General features: G+C 36.4%; 1 protein-coding gene across 1 annotated transcript in view; it reads right to left on the bottom strand.

Annotated features, from left to right (window-relative positions):
* DOP1A (DOP1 leucine zipper like protein A) overlaps positions 1–22,679 on the bottom strand; it is a 43,656-nt gene that overhangs the window by 1,067 nt on the left and 19,910 nt on the right. Inside the window, exons 14-34 of the mRNA XM_070932877.1 lie at positions 22,167–22,319; positions 20,181–20,281; positions 18,113–18,372; positions 15,357–17,361; positions 15,148–15,259; positions 14,226–14,408; positions 12,706–12,831; positions 11,321–11,455; positions 9,964–10,019; positions 9,482–9,586; positions 8,660–8,726; positions 7,395–7,539; positions 7,103–7,182; positions 5,698–5,807; positions 5,054–5,203; positions 4,612–4,673; positions 4,055–4,207; positions 2,905–3,041; positions 2,158–2,213; positions 863–1,027; positions 68–197 (exon numbers count right to left, since the gene is read on the bottom strand). Coding sequence (XP_070788978.1) covers positions 68–197; positions 863–1,027; positions 2,158–2,213; positions 2,905–3,041; positions 4,055–4,207; positions 4,612–4,673; positions 5,054–5,203; positions 5,698–5,807; positions 7,103–7,182; positions 7,395–7,539; positions 8,660–8,726; positions 9,482–9,586; positions 9,964–10,019; positions 11,321–11,455; positions 12,706–12,831; positions 14,226–14,408; positions 15,148–15,259; positions 15,357–17,361; positions 18,113–18,372; positions 20,181–20,281; positions 22,167–22,319 — 4,491 coding nt within the window. The remainder of the gene's footprint in view (positions 1–67; positions 198–862; positions 1,028–2,157; positions 2,214–2,904; positions 3,042–4,054; positions 4,208–4,611; positions 4,674–5,053; positions 5,204–5,697; positions 5,808–7,102; positions 7,183–7,394; positions 7,540–8,659; positions 8,727–9,481; positions 9,587–9,963; positions 10,020–11,320; positions 11,456–12,705; positions 12,832–14,225; positions 14,409–15,147; positions 15,260–15,356; positions 17,362–18,112; positions 18,373–20,180; positions 20,282–22,166; positions 22,320–22,679) is intronic.

The raw sequence follows: 22,679 nt of genomic DNA on the forward strand, positions 1-22,679 counted from the left end.
TGAACAGCAGTTATAATTTACCCATAGTTTAGTACCTGAACCAGATTTTTTTAAAAAAATGGAATACCTTTGCCCTTTTTCGTAATAGCTTTGCTAATCGCACAACGTATGGTTTGAATTCTCTCTGGTGGGTGCCTTGTCTTCGCACCTCCAACCCGGAATCGTCTGAGGCTTCTGGAATAAAGGCCCACCGGTACCTGTTAAGAGGAAAAACAAATCCACTTCTGAACTATTTTGCATATTCAGCAAGCAAGATTTGGAAAGAATCCCTACTCCTGTATTCCTGGAAGTATTCATATCCAGTGCTACATCCAGGCTTATTTTGATACCCAGGGCACTAACATGCAGAGAAAAATATAACGCTTAATTAATACGTAACAACTTTTATCAGATTGGAAGATCTATTTTTCAAGACAACATTTTGTATCTCTTGTGAAATGGCAGTAAAGGATTTGTTTCAAAAGTATCCCTAGCTGTGCTTATTGGGGCTTTATACAATCGTGGAATTGAAGGGGGACAATTGGGCCACTACATGCAATCCCCTTCTCTGTGAAGAAAACCAAATTAAAGTATCCCCATTGATAGCTGTCAAGCCTCTGTTTGAACATGGTGAATAAAGATGTGTGCCATTTACCCCAATAACTGATTGCAGTTATTTACTAATGGGAATTTTTTCTAACATTCATTTGAAATTCGCCTTCTAACTATTGGGAATTATTTTTCTAATATTACTTTACAGAAAAAGAGGACATCCTTAGAAGGCAGAAGATAGCTTCTTTCATGACTCCACAAAAAGAAGCATCCCTTTCAGAACAGTTTTCTCCCATCAAACATATTTCTAGCATTTCTGGGTTTTACTTACATTTGAAACTGAGGAAGGTTTTCAGAAGGTAACGCAAGGGCCAAATCCAGAAATTTACAAGCTGACAAATAAAGATTCAGCCATCTCTGACTGTTGTAGGATGTAGAAAATCCATTGCCTCCTGTATATGTTGTTTCCAGCCCAGCAACAGATGGACCAGAAGTTCTGCAACCAAATGAAATTAATATATAAAAGCTGCTGGCCTGCTTTACAAATGAATACCGGCCTTACATCATAACAGTATTTTCCTTACAAAATTAGTAAGCCTATGTTATATTTGAACTCTCCTTTGGGTAAATGAGCTTTAATACTACTGATAAATGAATTTTGGTATATCACTTCGCAGTTGAACATATGGGAAAGGAGTTCACAAAATGAAGAAATGTTACCATTGGCAAGGCAGATGAACTTACAAATTAATAAAATAAGGGAACAAATGAATAGAGAAATGCTGGCCCAATGAATTATTTTAAGACAGGCATCTCTGCTAACCATCTGCTTAAAAATCATAAGCACAAACCAAAGGGGTAATTGTCTACTAATTTGTTCAAAACTATATGAGTTTTAGAAGCAGCAGCAAGTCACAGACAAGGTTTTAGAACTCTATATACAAAAGAAAACTCCACAAGTCAGGAGCCAAGCAAAATGAATCAAAATACAAAATGGTTCGAATGATAGGAAGTGGGAGGAATCACTCCCAAATTCTTAATGAAAATACAAAATAAAACCATAAATTGTATTTGGAATATGTGTTTATGTTGGCTGCATGACTATTTCTGTTTCTGGGGAAGACAGGCAAGAGGCAAGCAAGCACAAACTCTGACAAAACTGCTAATGTTCAGACATTGAATATGGCTCTGAATCAACAATGCTAGCAATCTGCAGAAGAGTTTAAACCAGACAGAAAAAAAAGACCCATCACATAGCTGGCTTTTGCCTTGCTTTTTATAATCTTATCAAAGATCACAAATAACTATAATAAATACATTTCAATTAATTAGCTTTTCTTCTTCATTTTATAATACGGAGTCCTTGGCTAAAAATAACCTGATGTTTCTGACAGGATGCCCCTGTAATCCGGGCACGAGTCAGATTTGGTTGAGTAATGTGAAAATGGGATGAACGACTTCTTTATTGTGGTTTATCATTAGCACAGATTATGTTATTCAGTCTGGATGGAAAAGTTTTTTCCACCTATTTAGCATAAAATAAAGTTCATGTAAAATATCAGAAAATCCTTCAATAGCATTTAACTTACTATGCAAACAAGAGTGAGCAAATCACAGTGACTTTACCTTGAGATATCTTCATCAGCTGTGAGCTCCTGTTCCATAAGTAAAAATACTTGGACCTGAAGGTAAAAAGAACAAAGCGCACATACTGTTTATAAACAGAAAAAAAGCCCACCTTATATTCTGTCTTTCCATCTTTGGGATACTAAAGGGAGATATCAGCATTAAATATAATGTCAACCACTAAACCACTGTACATCATTGCCCCATTCAATGCAACCCTACACGTCCCCAGTTGTGAAAGGCAGCCCTTGGACTGCGCTACCTTGAAGATCAAGTCATGTTGTGCAAGAGGGATGAACTGCATAATGTTTAACATTCTGACTGCTCAGTTCAAGCCCTTTCTCACTGACAGGACCTCACTGGGGGAGAGGGGGGAATGTTAGATCAGTTGGTCACTCTCGGCACACTCATTGTACAGAGTTCTTGTGGGTATAAAATGAGCAGACAACGGAATCCAGCAAAGCTGCTTTCAACTCTCGGATGAAAGCAGAACATAAATGTTAAGATAAGGTAATGATATTGATCCATATAGAAATGGCTACATTCTATAATAACAAGAAGTTCATTGATGAAAGCACCCTAGTGATTCAGAAGGGAAAGAAGAAGAAGCAGCCCAGATTCAGGGGAAATTATGGGCTGTTATCTTTAACAATCTCCTGGATAGCTTAAAACCAATATGGAGAAATTCTTAGGTCTTCTTAAAAAATGGTCTTCTTTACCCAATTGTGGATACAAAGCGGAACTCACCAGTTCTGTGATCATAGTAGGCCAAAGTGAGGTAAGATGCTGTGGAGACATTCTTAAAAGCAAAACTCTGAAAAACAGGAATACTTGGGAGTGAAGGGTAGGCACTTGGGGCAGGCGGAGACTTTCAACCAGTCTTTCTAAAACAGAAAAGGTTACAAGGATCTGTCAGAAAACAACCACGGCTAATATCCAGAGCTGCAACCTGCTTCAAATATCTGTAATCCATTAAGAATCTGTATTTAATGATATAAATTAATTTCACGCAGTGGAACACTTAAAGATGCAACAGACTTTAGCCAAGCTTAAATACTCACGGATCTAAACTATGAGGCAAAAAGATAACAAAAGTTAAAACTGTGATTCAGGACACTTTGCTCCAAAATAGGCCTACTCTAACACAAATTTGCATTATTATTATTATTTTTTAAATGTCAGATTGAGACAAGAGATTTGTTGCAAAAAAGCAGCAATGAATTTCCCCTTCCTGATCTGTGGTCCCCTGCTCTCAAAAGTCTTCAAACTCACTGAACCGGATTTGTGAATAGAAAGGAAATCCATTTGACTTGCATCACTGGCTTACTGTAGTGACCAGCTGGAATGAAGCCTTTTAGAGTTTTATTTATCCCACATTGCCTAAGCAAGTAGCAGCACATGGCTGATCGTGTTTGGGATAAGAAGTTAAATAGACTTGGACCTGGTTGGTATTTGGATGGAAGATTATCAAAGAGCATCAGTTCAGTAAAATAGATATGAAACTAAAACGCGCGCGCACACGCGCACACACACACACACACACCTTCGAAGATGACATGGGCAAACTAGTTGTGTAATATTGCCAATAAAACTCCATGGTTTTTATTCATGAAGTTACAAGCTTGATTGTGAGCCATGGTGGTCCTATGAGCCATGGTGGCGCAGTGGTTAGAGTGCAGTACTGCAGGCTACTTCTGCTGACTGCTGATTGCCAGCAGTTTGGCAGCTCAAGTCCCACCGGCTCAAGGTTGACTCAGCCTTCCAGCTTTCCAAGGCGGGTAAAATGGGGACCCAGATTGTTGGGGGCAATAGGCTGACTCTGTAAACCGCTTAGAGAGGGCTGTAAAAGCATTGTAAAGCGATATATAAGTCTAAATGCTATTGCTATTGCAATTACCTTGTATATCTGGAAGGTATTTCTGATATTGATCCACTTCACTGCTAAAAATGGCAAAGGCCAGCCTCTTCAGGAGCATAGCACGCTGTTCTAGTTCAACATCCCGATTAGCAAACAGGTTGAGAGAACTGCTCTGAGCTACGGCCACACGAGCTAAAAAAGAAAAGATGCAATTTTGGCAATGCTTTGGGAGAGAGATAAGCTTTTGGAAGATCATTTTAGGTATTACATGAATGTTACTAATCAGAATACTTTAAATCATTGCCTAGATACAGTACTACTCGTGGTCTTATATATAACAGAGTATCAAACACCCACAATCAAATGGCAATAATCAATTGGGCATTGGGTGGAAATTAACATAACTTTAGAGTGAATGCTCAGTCAAGTGTTTGCTAACATTTCAAGAGAAGGAAAACTTGCAGCAACTATCACCACAATACTTGCTTCCTGGCTGAATTTTGAACTAGACTGTTGCACGAGCATCAAAGGAACCAAACTTCACCGCTCAAAAACTAACCGTGGATCTTACACAGAGCAAAAAAAGTTAAACTCACTCATCAAATCTCTAAAAGTGGTTTTGTCGTGTGTCATCAGATTGTCCATAATGGCTCTCCAACTAGTATAAGAAGAAAAAAATGATAATTTTTTAAAAAATAAAAGTGTAGTATTTTATTTATTTTTGGTTAAACAAAAAGAAAGAATGACTGTTACAACCTTCTCTCAGAATTTGGCACTATGTATCAGAAAAACATATTGGACTGTACAAAGTTAAGGCTTCAGCAGTCGTGAATAGGAGGGAAGGTACCCAAGTGTACAAGTAGTGTTCAATTTACAAGTCATCCCATTACAGCCTAAGTCATGACAGTCATAAAATAGGTTACCCATGTGACTAACCCGATTTTACAACCATCAGGTTTGTGTTTATTTGTTTCATAGGAATATTTAGTTTTATTTCCCTGATACTGATTTCAAATAAGAGCAACAAACAAGCCTTACTGATTTACGCAAGAAGCATCCATCTGAAAGAAACTGGCATCCATGAAGAGATCAAAAGCTTCCTTCTTCCATGCTCTCCTGGTATACTGATATCCACTTAGACTGCTCAAGAGCTGGACACAGGCTCGGTAACTGGGTGCATTATGGGCACTGGAAGAAGAAATCCCCCCCCCATCTCACGTTACTATAAATACAGAATGTTTCTGTGAAAAACAATCTGAAAACACCAGCTTTACATGATTTCAGAATTATTGTTGCTGATAAAATGCAAGGCAGCCCTGTCCACTATGGCTTGTCACTAATAGCTCCTCCCTCCCTTGCTTCCAACTTTCTTCTGCACTTCTCCTCTGCTCATCTTGGGGCCTCATGTGATCTTATTTATTTCTGGATTAGAGGACAAAATATAGGGTAAGGGGCAGTGGTAGGTTGCCCCGTTTGCAAGAACCGGTAGTAAAACTGACAGGAGGCTCCGCCCACTGACCCTGACATCATCAGGGAGCTTCTGCGCATGCGCAGAAGTGCGCACGTGCAAGCAAAGCAAAAGAACGCGCGCAGCCCCATTGCGAACTGGTAGTAAAGATAAGTACAACCCACCCCCTGGTAAGGGGGACTGTGCGACTTTTTGTAATACTTTGCAAAAATACCTGTGGTTGCGAAGATAAGGCACAACATAGTGCATTATATTTACAAGAAGAGGAATAACCCTTTCCTTCTCATCACTATAGAAAACCATGTCCAGAAGATGAGCCAAAACCTAAAACAGGACAGAAAAAACATCACAACTTTCCTTATCAATCTATGAGTTACTCTTTAGAATGTTTTCATTCTTTCAGTAAAAACACAGATTAAGGATGATTTCCAATATTCTACACACACACACACACACACACACACACACACACTTCAAAATGTGAATTTATAGAATTATATATACAACACAAATGATGTAAAAGCCTACTTCATTTTCATGTCAATGAATATACAACCATATACCTACAGGCATGGCACTGACCTAAATTAGTCCCTAATATGTATTATTTTCCCCTTGCATTGTTTTATAAAGATGAGAATGTATTTACAAAGCTTGGAAATAGAATGTGTGGTAAATGCATTTTAGAGAAGATGCCAGATACGTTAAAATTTTTGAAAACATGGAGAATGTAAACAAACTGTTTCCCAAATGTATACTTTAGATTCTGCTGGCATTAATGAATGTTTGTTGTGCCATCTCAACTACCCAACCATCCTTAACAATAACTTCTATGGGCTTAAAATCTAAGCAGGAATTGATTTAAGTCAGTTCTTGTCACAGAATAATAGAGTTGGAAGGGACTTAGATCTTCTTGTCCAACTCCTTTTCTTGGATGAAGACCGAAATGCCAGAGCTGTAGCTAGACTGGGGAATTACAAAAAATACTGGAAGGCAGAAGTAAGTCACTTCCAACCACTGCTGGGGAAATTACATGGGCATACTCATGAAGCCACCCAAAAATGAGTTTGAGTCAAAGAAGATTTTACTTTTTTATGATTGGTTTCAATTAAATCAATTTCAATCATGGTTTCTATAGCTAACATCTTTAAAACAGAAAGTGTTAATTATTAATCCCAGTTATAGGACTGATGTGGAATAAAAGGCATATAAATATCCTAATGATAGTAGGACTAAGCACAATTATCCTTTGGCATAATTTCACACAAAGCAAAAAAAATAATAATTGCAGAATTATTTTCATTGATGGCATAAACGCCTTCACATTCCTATTTCATCTCTTTCTGTTCATAATAATGAAAACAGGAAACATTTGTTTTTGCTCCAGGGTACATCTAACATCCAAAATCAGACAAAAAAAGCATAAAAGAGAGAGAGGTGGAATGAAGGACAGAAAGTATTTTCATGTCTATGAATCATAGAATAATTTTCCCTTGAGTCAACATAAATACTTCTAAGATCCATTTGATACTAAGTATTTGCAAAAAAATTCAAGAAATGTATAATGTTTTATCTATTGTTGCATTATGTATAAAATCAGGAACTACAAAAACACTTACTTCTGACAACAGCGTTAAGGCATGCACACTATAAACTGATGGAGTTATGCTTGAGGTTTCCAAAGCTGGAGACAACATATCTAAATTAAACACATGAAAAAGAAAGAAATGCTGTTTGCAAAGATGCAACCATGCCATTCTCATTTTGAATATTGGAAAGATTTGTATTAGAGTTAAACCATAGTGATAAGTTATTTTAATGAACAACACTCCTGCTCCAAATTATATTTAGTTAAAGCTTTTGTAATTCCAGTCAGGTGAATTCAGATGAACAAAGAAAACTAAAAGTCACCTTCAACATCAGACTCCAGGTTGTTTCCATCAACCATTATTTTGGGAGAAGGCTTAACCTCTAAATTTCGCCTCAGCCAGGTAGTCTGTTCCAGGGATGAGCCTGCAATTGCCCCAATGGCATCCACTATTTTGTGTGTTACATCCTGGTGAGGTGGCAAATAAACAGAAGTAAAAGAAAAATTCTTATGAATAATATACATTATACCTTGATTTAACAAGTGCCTCTCTCTTCTTCAAAGTAATGAATAATCTCAGTGAGACAATACTGTCCTTTGTGGAATGCCATTATGTGCTGCTGCCTGGTAACATCCCGAGTCTCTATTTCTAATTACAAAATCTAACACAATTATGAATATTAAATGCTTAAGAGATTTAAAGTGTCTGGAACTCTCTAAAGAAAACCAATTCAATTAAGTTGTGAAAACCTACTTTGTGGCACAGTAAACTAGAAATATACATAAACCTAACTGAGGCTTTGACAATGTCATTGACACAGTGATCTTTTCTAAAATAAAAATAAATCACATGACATATGAAATTGAAACATAACAAAAAATCAGCATCAGCATAGCAAGCATTTTATGACAGAAGATAGCTATTCTGAAAAAGAGAACTCAATAGCGATTCAGGATTTCAGAAAAATAAAACAGGGTGAGAAAAACAAAACAAGTATTTTCTTGGTAATTAGCCTCCAGACTTTACATTCTTTTTCATATCATAAAAGGTAAAGGTAAAGGTTCCCCTCTCACATATGTGCTAGTCGTTCCCAAGTCTAGGGGGCGGTGCTCATCTCATTTCAAGGCCGAAGAGCCAGCGCTGTCCGAAGACATCTCCGTGGTCATGTGGCCGGCATGACTAAACGCCAAAGGCGCACGGACCGCTGTTATTTATTTTATTGTTTATTTATTGGTTCGATTTATATGCCGCCCTTTTCCGGAGACTCAGGGCGGCTTACAATGCGTTAAGCAATAGCCTTCATACTTTTGTATATACCTGCTTAGTAGGACTTTCAGCGTTCTTTTTTATACAAAGTCAGCTTATTGCCCCCACAATCTGGGTCCTCATTTTACCTACCTCGGAAGGATGGAAGGCTGAGTCAACCTTGAGCCTGGTGAGAATTGAACTCGCAGTAATTGCAGGCAGCTGGCAGATAAATACTACTTTAACAGTAGTTTAGTCCACTGCACCACCAGGCTCCTTATACATCCCTATATTTCATATCATACATGAATCCAATAATCACTGTTTCTATAGATTTCTTACCTGTAGATCTCTCTGGTCCTTCTTGTTGTCCAGATTTGGATTTTTCATAATAAACTCATTTAACACACTTTAAAAGAACAAGAAAGAAAAGGGAAACATAAATGTCTTGCTTCAAGTTTTAGAAAGAGGGATTTCAAGGGAAGAGAGGCTTCAGAAGCCTATGAATAGAAGGGAAGACTCGTAGAAAGACGGCTAGGGTTAAGCCAAGTATCATATTTACAGCCCTTTAGCTTCCACACTTGGACATCTTTAAGAAGCTATAACTTAAGAAAAGATGCTGTGATTGATTTTAGCAATAAATGTGGGGTATAAATTTTTATAACTTAATCCAGTGGTTCTCAACCTTTCCTTCCTTTTGGCAAAGGTTGGGATAACCTGATAAAAAATTACTCCCTAAATAATTTGGGTTCAAAAAACTGGTCTTAAATCAATTCTGACTAGCGCTATTTTGGATTTCTGCCTGCTCCTATGACAAATGCTTTCAACTCATATTTAAACTCATGAAATTGAACAGGTTTTAAGCTAAAGGAGCAACAAGATTCAGCCCTGCCATTCTCACTTTGAACATTGGAAAGGTTTGTACTATAGTTAGCCATAGTGATAAGTATATCCATGACACTTTCAAGATTTCAAATGTCTTGAAAGTTTCTAGTCCTCCCTACAACTGAAAGATTAAAAACTGCACTCAATTATTAAGTAGTGATCTAATTTTCAATACAAAAGACCAACATTTCTGCAAGATTTTTCAATAGATACTTTTTGCCTAGCATTTTTCAAAATGAAAAAAAAATCAACGGTCTCTATGGTCACAGAATGACTCACCCAAGTATTAGAAACTGCCCTGGTGCTGGAAGGCCGAGGGGTATGGAATCCTTTAGAAGGAGCAGCAAAGAGGCCCAGCTGTCTACTAAATTGGAGACTGGGATTCTACAGGAAAGAAAAAGTCATAGAATTATATCCAAAGGATTTTCATTATTATGTTTAGAAGGGCTGTCTAGGGTCGAGTAAATGAAATGATGTTGCCATAATTGCTTTAAAGTACTTTTACAGTTAATGATCAAAGTATAAAGTCAGCATACAGAGCTAAGGAGGAAATACATGAAGCTCCTTAGTCAGATGGACGTTCTGATTTTTAAACAAGTATCTAATATTCTAAAATCTGGAATTCGGCAGTTCAATTCCTTCCTTAATGCTTTAATCAAATGTCTCAGAATTCTCTGACTTTTAACAGAACAGTTGCGCAAATGTGACCTTCTAAAAATAATTTGATACTATTAAAAGGGATGTTAGAATAGAAAACCTACCTCTGGATGTACGCAAAGAAAAACTGCAACATGCAGACTTCCAATGAAAGATGCTTCTAGAAAGAATTTTGTTAAAAAAAAGTTAAGAAATACACATTACTGTTCCAAGTCTACAAGTAGCTGTCAATCTGCAATTAAAAGATAACTAATTTTGCGGTGACTTTTTTTTTAAATGAGCACAATTTTGTCAAATTTGAACGGAAGAAAATATATGAGCAATTATGAATATTTTAAAGAGATTTTCTCCTTAGTTTCTTCTTTTTCTGGAACTGTAATATTAATGTTGTCTACAGAAAATTGGGTTTACGAATCAATGTATTCTTTCAAAAACAGACAATTTTCTCAGGAGAAAGGCAAAGGGAGATTATACTTATTAACAAAGCAAGAGGTTTATGAAAACTAGAAGAACAACCATGTTCATCTCAAAATAATATGTTATTTTTAAAATAAAACCCATTTTCATTACAAAACACAAAAACAACTGGTTCTTTATTCTTCATTAATGAATTTTTAATGCAAGAAACAGTAGTTACAATAGTAATTTAACTAATTAATTACAACAGCTAATATAAAGTTTAATTAAAGTCATTTTCCTGCATGTATGTGTATAGCAGGGGTGTCAAACTCATGTTGTCACGGGGGTGTGATGTGATGTATCGGGACTTCCCCCCCTTCGCTAAACCGGGCATGGGCATGGGCAGCGCGTGACACATCCAGTCCACGGGCCAGGAGTTTGACAGCCTCGTTATAGTGCTAGAAAGTGCTAGCAAGATAACAAGATCAGTTCTGTGACCTTAATTAGTTGATTAGAATCCTCCCAGCTGCTGCCTGAAATTAACAAGACTCTAAACAGTTTCACATTAAAGGCTTTAGTTTTCCTCCAAAGCAGCTTGTAGCTGGCAGCTAGAAGCCTATTAGGCAAATAGCTGATACTGGTGCATTCTTTTTGATGTGCATTCATTGTGTGCCTTCTACTCTCTTGTAATCCCTTCCTCTCCAATGAATCTAACTACAAACATCAAGTCTTTTCTTTCTAATTATCCCAGAGCATTCCAAAGGACAGGGAAGTGGGGGAAAAGGGCTCTACGTTTTGTCCTTTTATACAGCTTCCTTATGAGTTGAATTATGGAAACCTTCCCTGGTCTTTGGACTCACCCAGATACTTGGGGTTGCATCCTTCTGATGCTGTAAAGCAAAGTTGAAGTAAAAGCCTAAGCACAGTTGCAAGCACATGATTCTTCACTTAATGAACATTTTGCTTAACAACTGAGTCACTAGTCCCAATTGTGGTTGCTAAATGAGGACTACCTATACTTAAATTGTGTGAACTGTTAAAATATTGTTATTGGTGTCATACCTTGTCCTTGGCAATAGCTGGTGGTTGCTTTAAGACTTCTTTCACTGTTTGCATTACAGTTTCAGTTCTCATAACACTGATGGAACGAACCAGCTCCACTAGTAGCAGTTGTTCTTCACTGGCACTAGGAATCACCTGATAAGTAAAATACCACCACTGACATTGAATTTCAGTGACCATTTCAAAGACACTTGTAAGAATTAGACTGCAGCCATGCGGGGGGCAGGGCACATGCGTGGGGGTGGGGGCCACATGCGCATTGCATTCTGGATCGAGTGCTTTGGGCACTCGATCCAGAAAAAGGTTAGCCATCACTGATTTATAGCATTCATTTTTTTTCTCCATAGTTTACCATATCACTGTTATTCCAATATAAATCTCCTTCCAACATTTGTCATTCTAAATTTCATCTTGAATCATTTAACACTTTTATTTTTAAATTTGATTCACTCCTCTAGAAGTTCCCTGTTTAACCCTTTTCACCCACTCCCAAAACAAATGTTTTATTCCATCAAAATAACTCTGTATTTTGTCTTTTCTTAATTCCTGGCTCTCTTTGTGTGCATTTTTTGCAACTATTTTTTCTTTAAACACACTTTATACAACACTTTTTTCTCATCCTTGTTTTTTGAAGCAGTCATTCTCTTACATGCATTTTTCTCACTTGCAGTCTTTTCTACTTCCTTGTTCCACCAGACAACCTGTTTTATGTTTCTCTTTAGCATAACTTCACTCACTTCTGTGGCATTTTATAACAGAATTTCCTTTATTCTGTGCGTCTTATGGCAATTGGCATCTTTGTCTCTTTGTGTCTTGTAAGACTTCTTCAGATTGGCTGTCACTGACTACCTCAAAGTATCCTGACATTTCTCAAGTCATAAAAAGTGGAAAGAATTTTCCTTTTTTAAAAATGATGCAAATTAATGGAAGCAAATACTTGTGGAATCAAGAAGTGGCATCACCTGTCTGGGTTGGGCGGTATAGACCAGAGGTCCCCAAACTTAGCAACTTTAAGTCTTGTGGACTTCAACTCTAACAGCTCTAACTGGCTGAGGAATTATGGGAGTTGAAGTCCACAAGTCTTAAAACTACCAAGTCTGGAGACCCCTAGTATAGACCTAGTAAAGAGAAGGAACTTTACTGTTATGCATTTGATTGTATTCAATAATTGCGATCCTAACAACAGTTCAGTGAACCCCAACAGATTCATAGTTTCATACCCAGAGATCACAAACGTTTTATTTTAGTATGGCACAGTATCTCAATCTGTGTACTAAGCTAAACAAACAAACAAACAAACAAACAAAGCTAAATAAGCCTACTAAATAAAACTTAGGAAACTCTTAAGCTGAATACATTTTAAACAAGTCAATCAGTTAACATACCTTAGTCCTTGAAGCTTGTTTATTTTGTTTCCTTTCATTCCACACAAATGCAATAGCTGCCATGAAGTGAACACCATGGTTCATTGAAATTGGACCAAGCAATTCAAGTATTTGCTGTCTTAAATTCTGTAATACATAAAGTATACTAAATTTAAAGCAAAACAAAACGAGAACCTAACAGCTCATCCAAAGCAATATAGTTATACAATGAAAGAAAATACTGAGAAATGTAACTTGGACCATTTCTCTTTTGGAACATGAGAGAGGAAAATAATTTAGGGCAAGCTATTTCTGTGCACTATTTTTTAAAAGTCTTGAATTCTTTATTGCTATGCAAATCTGATGAATTTTCTGGCACAATCCAAGTGCCTCCTGAAAATATACTTGAGAAAATTTAACCATGATGTGACATGAAGTCTTAATGAACAATCATGTTCTGCAGTTAGAAATAAATCAGGATCAGAAAGAAGACAGTTGGTAATATGTTTTGCATTATAATTTGATATGACACCTAAAAAAAATAATATCTATTGCTATTTGTTCCTATAAAATAGAAAAGACACTATGAGAAAGTAGAAGTGTACCAGAGGGTCAAAACCATGAGAGAGATTTTTATGCTCAAATCATTATTATATTGGTAAAGTATGGTTAACACAAATGTACAGTTTGGTGAAATGTCTGGGGAGTCCTTGGTGATCTCTGAGCTTGGTTGTTTTCTTGCAGACATTTCATTACCAAAACTATGTAACATCATCAGTGCTAGTCCTTTAGGTAATGAAACGTCTGCGAGAAAACAATCAAGCTCAGAGATCACCAAGGACTCCTCATTTCAATCCCGAGCTACAAATATTCTCTTTTATTGGTGAAATGTGTCAGTGTTTTTTTTTTTTTTTTGCATATGTACTTTTAGCTTTTGTAGCCCTTGAATCATAAAGGTCTCTATATGGAACTGAGGGAAGTTTTGCCTATAGGGGCTATTTGATCAACTATATTAACATCTGCCTTTAAATGGGTTTACTATGTAGATTATCATAAGAAGAAATATCTGTTACAACTGTTTTAGAAATGAAAAACAAAATCCCATTATTGGATCACTTGGTAGTCCTCTCTTGTACATACACAAACTACATTGTACAGTATACGGACATTAGATGTTTGCTGGAAGAATGATTAAATATTGTGATCCTGTCAAGATCCTGGCACTGATCATTCAAGGATTAAAAAGAAAATATGCATGTGACTTCAAGGCAGGTTTTTGACTCCTGGTGAGCGCTGGGAGAAGTCCCTGGAGTTTTCCTGACAAGATTTTTCAGCAGCCGTCTGCCCTTGCTTTCTTCCTAGAGCAGAGAGTGACTCGTCTGGAGTCATTCAGTCATTCAGCTTTGTGCCGAGTTCTAAACCCCAGAACTTCCTGCCTCCAATCTGATATTTTAACCAGTATACCAAACTGCCTCTGTTATTCAAGTATTACATACACTAGTAAACAAAATCATTTGTACACATAACTCTGGTGCTCTAACCTTTGTTGACCCAAGATTAATTGTGGTTACAGATGCAGCAGCTGCTGCAGCTGTTTTCTCTGAAGAGTCTGCCTGGTACAAGATGCTCCACAAAAGTGTGACGGAGGACATGATAATGTGAAGGATAGACAAGATCCCACTGCGTGCTTCAAACATGTGCTTCTGATCAACATTAACCAGAAGCTAGTAAAAAGGAAGATGAAAACATAATCAATTATCATCAAGGATATTAATTTACAGGAATCCTATTCCCTTTTCACACTCTCTTCCCACCTGATTCCCCCTCCCCACATTCTGTTTTAGGCAGCATTAAACCATCACTGAACTACAGTACATGCTAACCAGAATTATTTTCAGGCCAGTTTGTAACAATAGTATGAAATTAGTTTCAAGATCTGGTAGGATACAGATGCAATGCAATTCTAACAATAATTGTTACCAAGTTTAAATTGGAAAATGAAGTACTTCCTCCAAATCAAAACAGATCTTATCAAGAGAAATTATCTGTTTATAATTTACTGAAATTCTGAATTCAGTTTCAATTAAAGGTTGAAATAGGGTTCAGCAATGTCTCAAATTCTGTAATTCATAAAAGAATGCTTTAATATCAAACTGTATTCATAACGCTACTTATATACTCAAAATGTAAATGAAAATTGCTCTTGTAAGATTTGGTGTGAGATCAAGATCTCGCAATGTAGTAATAAATTGCACATACATAATCAATGGCATAATGACATAAAGAGTTCAGAATATGCCAAATAAGGTTCTCTGTTTCAAGAGTTATTTCTCAGGGTCAATGGACTGGCTTGCACAATGCACAGGCTGAAACAAGTTATTAACGAGGGCAGAGGATAAATAAGAGCACGTTGATAGCTGGAACAAAAAAAAAATTCTAACTGAAAAATCTAAGGAGGTTTACCTGATGATACTGTGTGGATGGGTCAAGTAAGCAATAATGAATAATTGTTGTGATGCCTTCCAATAGAGTGAGTATCATATCTGGTGGAGTAACCGATGCCATCCAAAGAGGCCTAAAAACAACAATGAATCTGTTGAAATTTTGGAATGCACAAAATTCCCTTAAAAAAAAAGTGCCAAGAGAAAAAAAAGAGAAAGCGAAATACATGCCTACTGTCGGATAAACCCATTTCGTATCTGTATTGCAGAATCAGATTATCCAGGTTCCTGCAAAGCTGTAGGGTCACCGAAACCACCACTCTTTGAAGCACCTTCCCCATGTAAGGCAGAGAAGCAGTGATTAATCCTATCCATTGGGGATGCATTTTACAGGCACAATGCTGGTGTAATGCTCTTATTACAGCACAAAGAAACATGCCTTGGGAGGTTATGGGCTGGGAGTGTAAATACTGAAGGGAAGCCATTGGCTGTTGAGGATTGATGTGCTCCAAGTCGGTTACCACAAAATCAAAACCTGCCTCGTTCTCCTCAGGCACAGTCATCACTTTGTGCTCCAGAACAATGAGCCGTTGGAGGACTTTTAAAAGCTGTGACTGGAAAGTGCTACCATTATCCAACTCGTCCTCAGAAAAGTTGATCAGACTGTCTTCGGAGAAACCTTCTTCAACAGTCCCTATATTTTTCCCCGCCATCTTCTCACTGTGCCACTTCTGGACACTGAAGATAGAGGACAGTAAACAATGCAGGATCACCTTCTGGACCTTGCATTTGGACAGCATGTCTGAAATGAAACTGGGGAACCCTTTGGTGGAGCTCTCCACCACTTTTGCCAGCTCGGCAAAAAGAAGGGACAAGATTTCGATGCTCATCATTTGCATGTTGCGATTCCCTATCAGGTCCTGCGAAGAGACTTTCACGTGGGTCGGGTAGTGGCTCCTCATGTAATACAAGCACAGAGAGATGAGGATCTCGATGTACATGGAACTTCGAAAACTGTGGTTTGAGTCTATTGGGATATGGCTGTAAAAGTCTTTGCCCATGACAGATATGCGATGTCTGGCCAGAAGATTCTGGAGTAAAGAAAGCTGGGGGGTGTAGGCATTATTGACGCTGGTGGTGGAAATGGCATTTACAAAAGCAGAAGGGTTGGTTTTCAAGATAGCTTTAATGGCAGAGAAAGAATACAGGGTCCTTGAGGAGTCATATACTTGGAGGTACAATAAGACATGTTGATATAAAGGATGTATATTAAAATGGGGAGATTTCCGTGCCCCCGGTGACCCTGCATCACTCTCAATTTCCGAGATTTCACCCTCTCCACAGCTATACCAATTTTCCAAGTCAAGGCCATCACTGAAGAAAACACTGCTTTGCTTCAGCTTCTCAGCTTGTGCTTTCTTCTTTTCTTCATCTTTCCTTTTTGCTATTTTGACTTTGGGCTTTGCTCCTGGGTGCTTACCAGATTCTTTCACAATGGTTTCCTTTTCTGACATTTTTTCCGGCAATTTCCCTTTGAAGCTGAATTGGATGCTACTGTGACTTCGTTGCCTTGACTTTTCTTCTGGGGCAGTGAAAGTCTGGTCACTGAGAGACTGTTGGCTTATTGAGATGCAGGGTGATGAACTGTTTCTGGAGATTTCATTAGAAATGCTTTCAAGCCCAGTCTCAGATGAGAGAGATAGTAGCTGAGTACTGTCATTGCTAAGCAAACTACTCTGGCTGTCCAGAAGGTTTGGTTCTTCACATTTGGATACCTCTTCAATGAGATCTAAAGTGTTTAATGTAGTTGAAGTATCTTCTGGATATACATCTTTGTCTGACCGTGGATCTTCTGCAAGCTCCTTGACTACCTTGCAGATCAGGTCAAGGACCACTTGCTGTATTATTTCATCTAATGAATCTCCTTTCAAATTTTGAGAACTATCTGGGGGTGTCAGGCTTTCGGGGTCTACTTCATAGCTGAGGTTATCCCCAGCAGATGACTGGGAACAGCCAGAGTCTGAACTTTGCATTATTTCTATCTGATTATCAGGAAGGTCAAAATCAGAGGCAGCCAAAGGAATAGTTTCACTGCTAGTACTCAGGAGAGAGATCCTGTCACTCAAAGGGTTGACCGTAAGACTAAAATTCTCCATTTCGTCTAAACCCAGCTGCTTTTCAGTGTTTTCTTTAGTTGCCATCCCATGTTCTTGACTTGATGGTATTGTGATGAATGCTTAACAAAAAGAAAAACAAGTAGTTATGAGTATTTTTCTTAATTGGATAGTCATTTAGAAGTTATTATCATAAATCATATAATACCTTTTTCTGCAAGACACCTTTAAGCTGTTCATTCTGATGTAAACTAAAAAGTTAATATTGCAATATGAGCCCAACAGGAATGAAGTGTTTAAATTACACTTCAGTAGGTATTTTGAGTCTAGAGTAAAACTCTGTTGATTCAAGCATTGCAATAGGGACAGTATTAGTGTTCATTTCTGAAATGAAAGAGAAATCCTTGATTGCTACGGATATAGGAAAGATCTGTAGAACTTTGGATCTAACATCTGTTTAAATATGAGATTATATCCAACATAAAAAGAGAAAATCCACAGAAAACTCTGCCAGTGTGAAGAGTGAACAAAAGGATATGAAAGGATATTGCCTTATAATAGGTATTATTTATATATTATCATACTTGCAACTGCACACTTTTGGCAGGTCATCCTGTGGTATTTTTTAGCTCCAGATAACCAAACTATTCAAATTATATAATTATATCAGTCTATATGTAAAAAAATAAAACAACATGAATACACTAATGTAAAATAAAAAACTATGATACAAAATGTTATTAAACACAGTATAAAATATAAAATGCTATTTTATGCTACATTATATCGATATAATACCAAAACTGAAGATATAAATATAATAACAAATTGAGGATATCATGATAAATCAGTGCTTAATGAGGTGGTACTTACAACCACTACTATTAAATTTCTGCATAAAATGTTTTTCATTTTCATCTTCCAGATAACAGGGAGATTTATTCCAGTACCACTCAGCCTGTACCCTTTGAACAGAAATACGTTGGGTTTTTGGATGGAGAAGCAGCAAAAGCAAAGGTTCCAGGACTCTTGCAATGTCATGCCTTTGGAGGACTTGATTTAACCAGGCCTGTCCAACTGACCAGGTGGAGCCATCTAAGCTGTTAAGACTATCCAGCATGATAAATAAGGACCTGAGGAGGGGGGGAAAAATCCATATTAAAATAACAGGCCAAAAGAAAAAAAAAATACAAGCTTTGAAACTCTTGTTATGATCAATTTCTCCAGCTGGGAAAGCCAAATATTCTCTTGACCTGATGACACTAACGCTCTTGGGGTCCACTCTTTTGCGTCAAAGTCAGTCCTTAATCTAGTGGAAAACTCCCCCCCCCGCCCCTTCCAACAGGGAAATGGGGACAGACCTATTAGATCGGGGGTGTCAAACTCATGTTGTCATGGCGGCATCACATGACGTATCGGGACTTTTTTCCCTTTTGCTAAACCAGTCATTGGGTATGGCCAGCGCGTAACGCATCTGGCCCATGGGCCCATAGTTTAACAGCCCTGTACTAGATACTTCATGGATGAGATCAGTTAATGAATATATTAGTCAAGCCAATGGTGTTCAGTGTAAGGAGAGGCAAGTTCCAGATATATTCAGTGGCTGTCACCTGCCTATTTAGGAGAATAACTAAAATATACTATTTTTTTAAAAAATAAGGGAATTTCATTCAAGGGAAATTCAATATATGTAATGTTACACAAAATTTAAAACACAAATTAAATTATATTCCACTACTCACTGGGCACATTTCTATATGCCAGATGTATGTCACATGACAAAGACAACATTAGAGGCTTTTATATTTTAAGTAAGCTTGAAATATGAATAAAAAGTGTAAGGAGATCTCTTTCCATGTCAATAGATGACATTCCTTAAATCTTACCTTTGGGAGTAAGGTTAATAGTCTTAAAATAAATGCAATTCCTATATACTGTACATATCTATAAAACATTATAAAAAGGTAATTTTTGTGTAAATGTATGAGGTGATCTTTGTATGAGGTGCAATCTTCTATTAAAGGAAAATTGTTTTTCCAAATTTTGAAAAATGCAAAAAAAATTGCATTTCTATTGGCTAGTATCAGTTTCAGAAACACTTAATTTACTATAAATATTTTTAGATCCAGTTACACAAAAAATTACTCCTAATAAAAGTCTGTTGAATATGATTTGATATGCAACAATTAATGTCTCAAAAAATAAAGAAATGTTACTGTTTTGCCTGGACAAAGAGGTATTAATATCAGTACTAAAATTTTCAATACATCTTAGATTATGTCTTATTCAGAAAAGAATCAGATCTATTGAATACCAGTAAAAAAGATTGGTAAGAATAGAAAGCATCATGCTGTTGGAGAGGCAATGAAATTAAATTAACAGCAAATTCTCACAGTTGGCTACCCATGTTAACATTTTTTTCAGAAATTATTCCCCAAGTAATACAGGTTAATTTCATATTAAATATTTTCTAAAACTTAAATAGCAACTTGACGAGTGAACTTTGAAATTGTTTTGATCATGTACTATTAGATCAGATGAAGTCACTTTATATGTCATTGCTAGTTTGTCATAAAATATTTTATTTCTTTCTCTCTATCAGGTCATATATAGGAGCAATTTTAAAACAGGTATTGTGACAGATTTTTTTCTACTTCAAGTCGGGCCAAACTTCCATATACTGTTATGTACATGTAAATAATAAATATTATTTCTGATAAGCTGAAACTGAATTTGGCCATCAACTTTATCTTTTCTTGTTTTCCCAAGAATATTTATTCACTACAATATCAATTTATCAGAGTATAATTTTTTAAAGTTTCAAAACTATTCTATTCTGGAAACTTCTATAAGCATGAACTCGCTATTAGAGAAAAATAAATATATGATTTTATTACATAATAGTTAATAATTTTCTATTTCAACTATCTATGCAACTAACCTGTCAAATGAACGACCGTATGATGAGGATTTGTTAATATGGAGGTCTCTAGTGAGATGCCAAAGGACTGCAAACTTTGCATGAGCTTCCATTCTGATTTTCTACAAAACGAAGGAACAAATAAATTCACTCTTAATATAATCCATCAAATTGGGTAAAGAGAAAATTGTCTAAATGAGTAACAATCAATATAGCAGTAGTGTATTTCTTTCCTCATTATCAGTCTGAAAGAATAACAAGAACAATAATAATTTTAAACTGTCCAATCCAGAGCATTGTTGGTGGTTTACAACTGTATTTCTATGAAACGCAAAAAGAATTTTTACTTGCTGTAGTCATCAAGAATTTTAAAAATTACAATTTCATGAAATGGCAAGGAGCAAAACTATATCACAAGCAGCAATTTATCTTTGAAGCAGAAGAAAGGTACACTATACACATTTCAGACTGACATCACCCCCTGCCCCCTCACTACCTCCCAAGGTTGAGGAGCTATTTTTACAATTTTAAGACCTACACAGTATTCAACTGGTCCATTTATGCCAGGGTGGATAAAAATCAATGATTTTTTTTAAAAAAATAAAAAAAATCAGATTTTTTTAATTTAAATCGGATTTTTTTTATTTAAATCGGATTTTTTTATTTTTATTGAATTTATTTTAATAAAAAACTTTTGGAGTAAAAATCTATCGTAAGATAGTTTTCTATTTAAGATACATAAATAATTTAGTTTATTCAGCATGAAATGGAGCTTAGTTATGTAGCATGAGGCTGTATATTCTGCAACACTGGGACTATCGGTGAGTCAACAGCGGGTCAAAGGAGTAGCAGAGATGACAGTTGCTCTTTAAAAATTATGATTTAAATCGAGTTGATTTAAATCAAGCCTTTTTACTAGTGATTTAAATCATGATTTAAATTGTAATTTAAATCAACTTGATTTAAATCAAATCCACCCTGATTTATGCTGAAAGAATTTCTGACATCAGTATATTTAACTAGGAGCTAATTCTTCCCCTCGTGCACCCTCAAAAACCTGCTCCGAAGGGGACTGGAGGATCCAGTCAAAGGGTACATGGGGACCTACAGGAAGGTTGGATGGATGCTCGTACAATAAATGCCCACCTAAAATTCCAAGACAGAAAACAATGAGTCTCACATAGCAGTCAATGTGCTAGATCTGGACAGGTACAATCCAAGTCCAACTCTCATTTGTTTTGTTTTGTTTTTGTTTTTGTTTATTTGATTTATATGCCACCCTTCTCCAGAGACTCAGGGTGGCTTACAATGCATTAAGCAATAGCCTTCATAAAGGACTCATTAGATGATAAAATTTACTAGAGTTTGAACAAGCTAGGACCAATAACCCTATTTCAGTAGAACATACTTAGAGTGATTGTTGCAGAAATTGAATACAGACATGGGTGCTATCTCAAACTCTTAGAAAAGCAGGATATATAATAATAATAAATAATAATAAATGAATAAAATAAGATTCCTATCAGTTGCATTAATACAATGATCAAGGCATTTCTAAACAACTCCAACACTAATCCTAATAAAAAAATAACTATCACAATTTCATTTCAGCAGTACATGATTCTAAATATATTATTCAGAAAGAAATTTGAAGTGAGAATGTTCAGACACTCTTGTGAGACTGACATTATAAACTGTTCAGCTCAGATTGCAAGTACTTTGCCACACGAGAAGGGTGAGATCTTGTAATACATAAAAAATTAGACTGTTATTTTAACTATTTCATACTGAACATACCATGATATAAACAATGAATAAAACTATTCAGATACCATCTGGAGTGGGGAAGAGAAAAAAAGAGAGAAATGACATGAATTATCCATTTAAGAAGTAAACTAAATGCTGTAGCAGAACAAAATTAGAAGAGCAATCAAGGTTGCAAGAAGAAAATAAACATGGGAAAGGAAATTAGAAGAGGATACTACTCAGAAAAAAAAAGAGATTTACCTTGTCTCTGTGGGTCAGCTGCTGACTGATAACATCCTCACAAATGCTAGAAGATGGAACTAGATTATGCAACTGGAAAAAAAGCTCCACACTCTTCTGATGGTATTGGGGTGTCCCATCACCCAGTTGGTCCCATAAAGTTAATGCCACGTGCTTTGGAAAGTAAAACGGAATAATCACATAACTATTTGGTTTTTAAAAAAAGTTTCATCAGAGTAACCATTTAGTGATATCCTTTGGATGTTCTATTTCAGCTATTGATAAAAGTGGTAAACATTTCTGCTTGAACGCAATGCATTCTTATACATTAAATGCATCCTTGCATTTTGACACAAGGGGAAAGCACTTTTGATACAATGCTTTAAAACCAGCATAATGGCTAAGGTAACTCAAAGGATCAGGAGAAAGTCTCACTCGATTATAGAGCTCTCTGTGACTTCAGACAAACCATTTCTTCCTTAGCCATTTTTCAAGCAGAGTTGATGTGATAAAGATTGCATATGATAAGATACT

Source organism: Pituophis catenifer, unplaced genomic scaffold (genome assembly GCF_029215685.1).
Source record: "Pituophis catenifer annectens isolate HBS135680 unplaced genomic scaffold, rPitCat1.0.hap2 SCAF_1, whole genome shotgun sequence".
NCBI lineage: Eukaryota > Metazoa > Chordata > Lepidosauria > Squamata > Colubridae > Pituophis > Pituophis catenifer.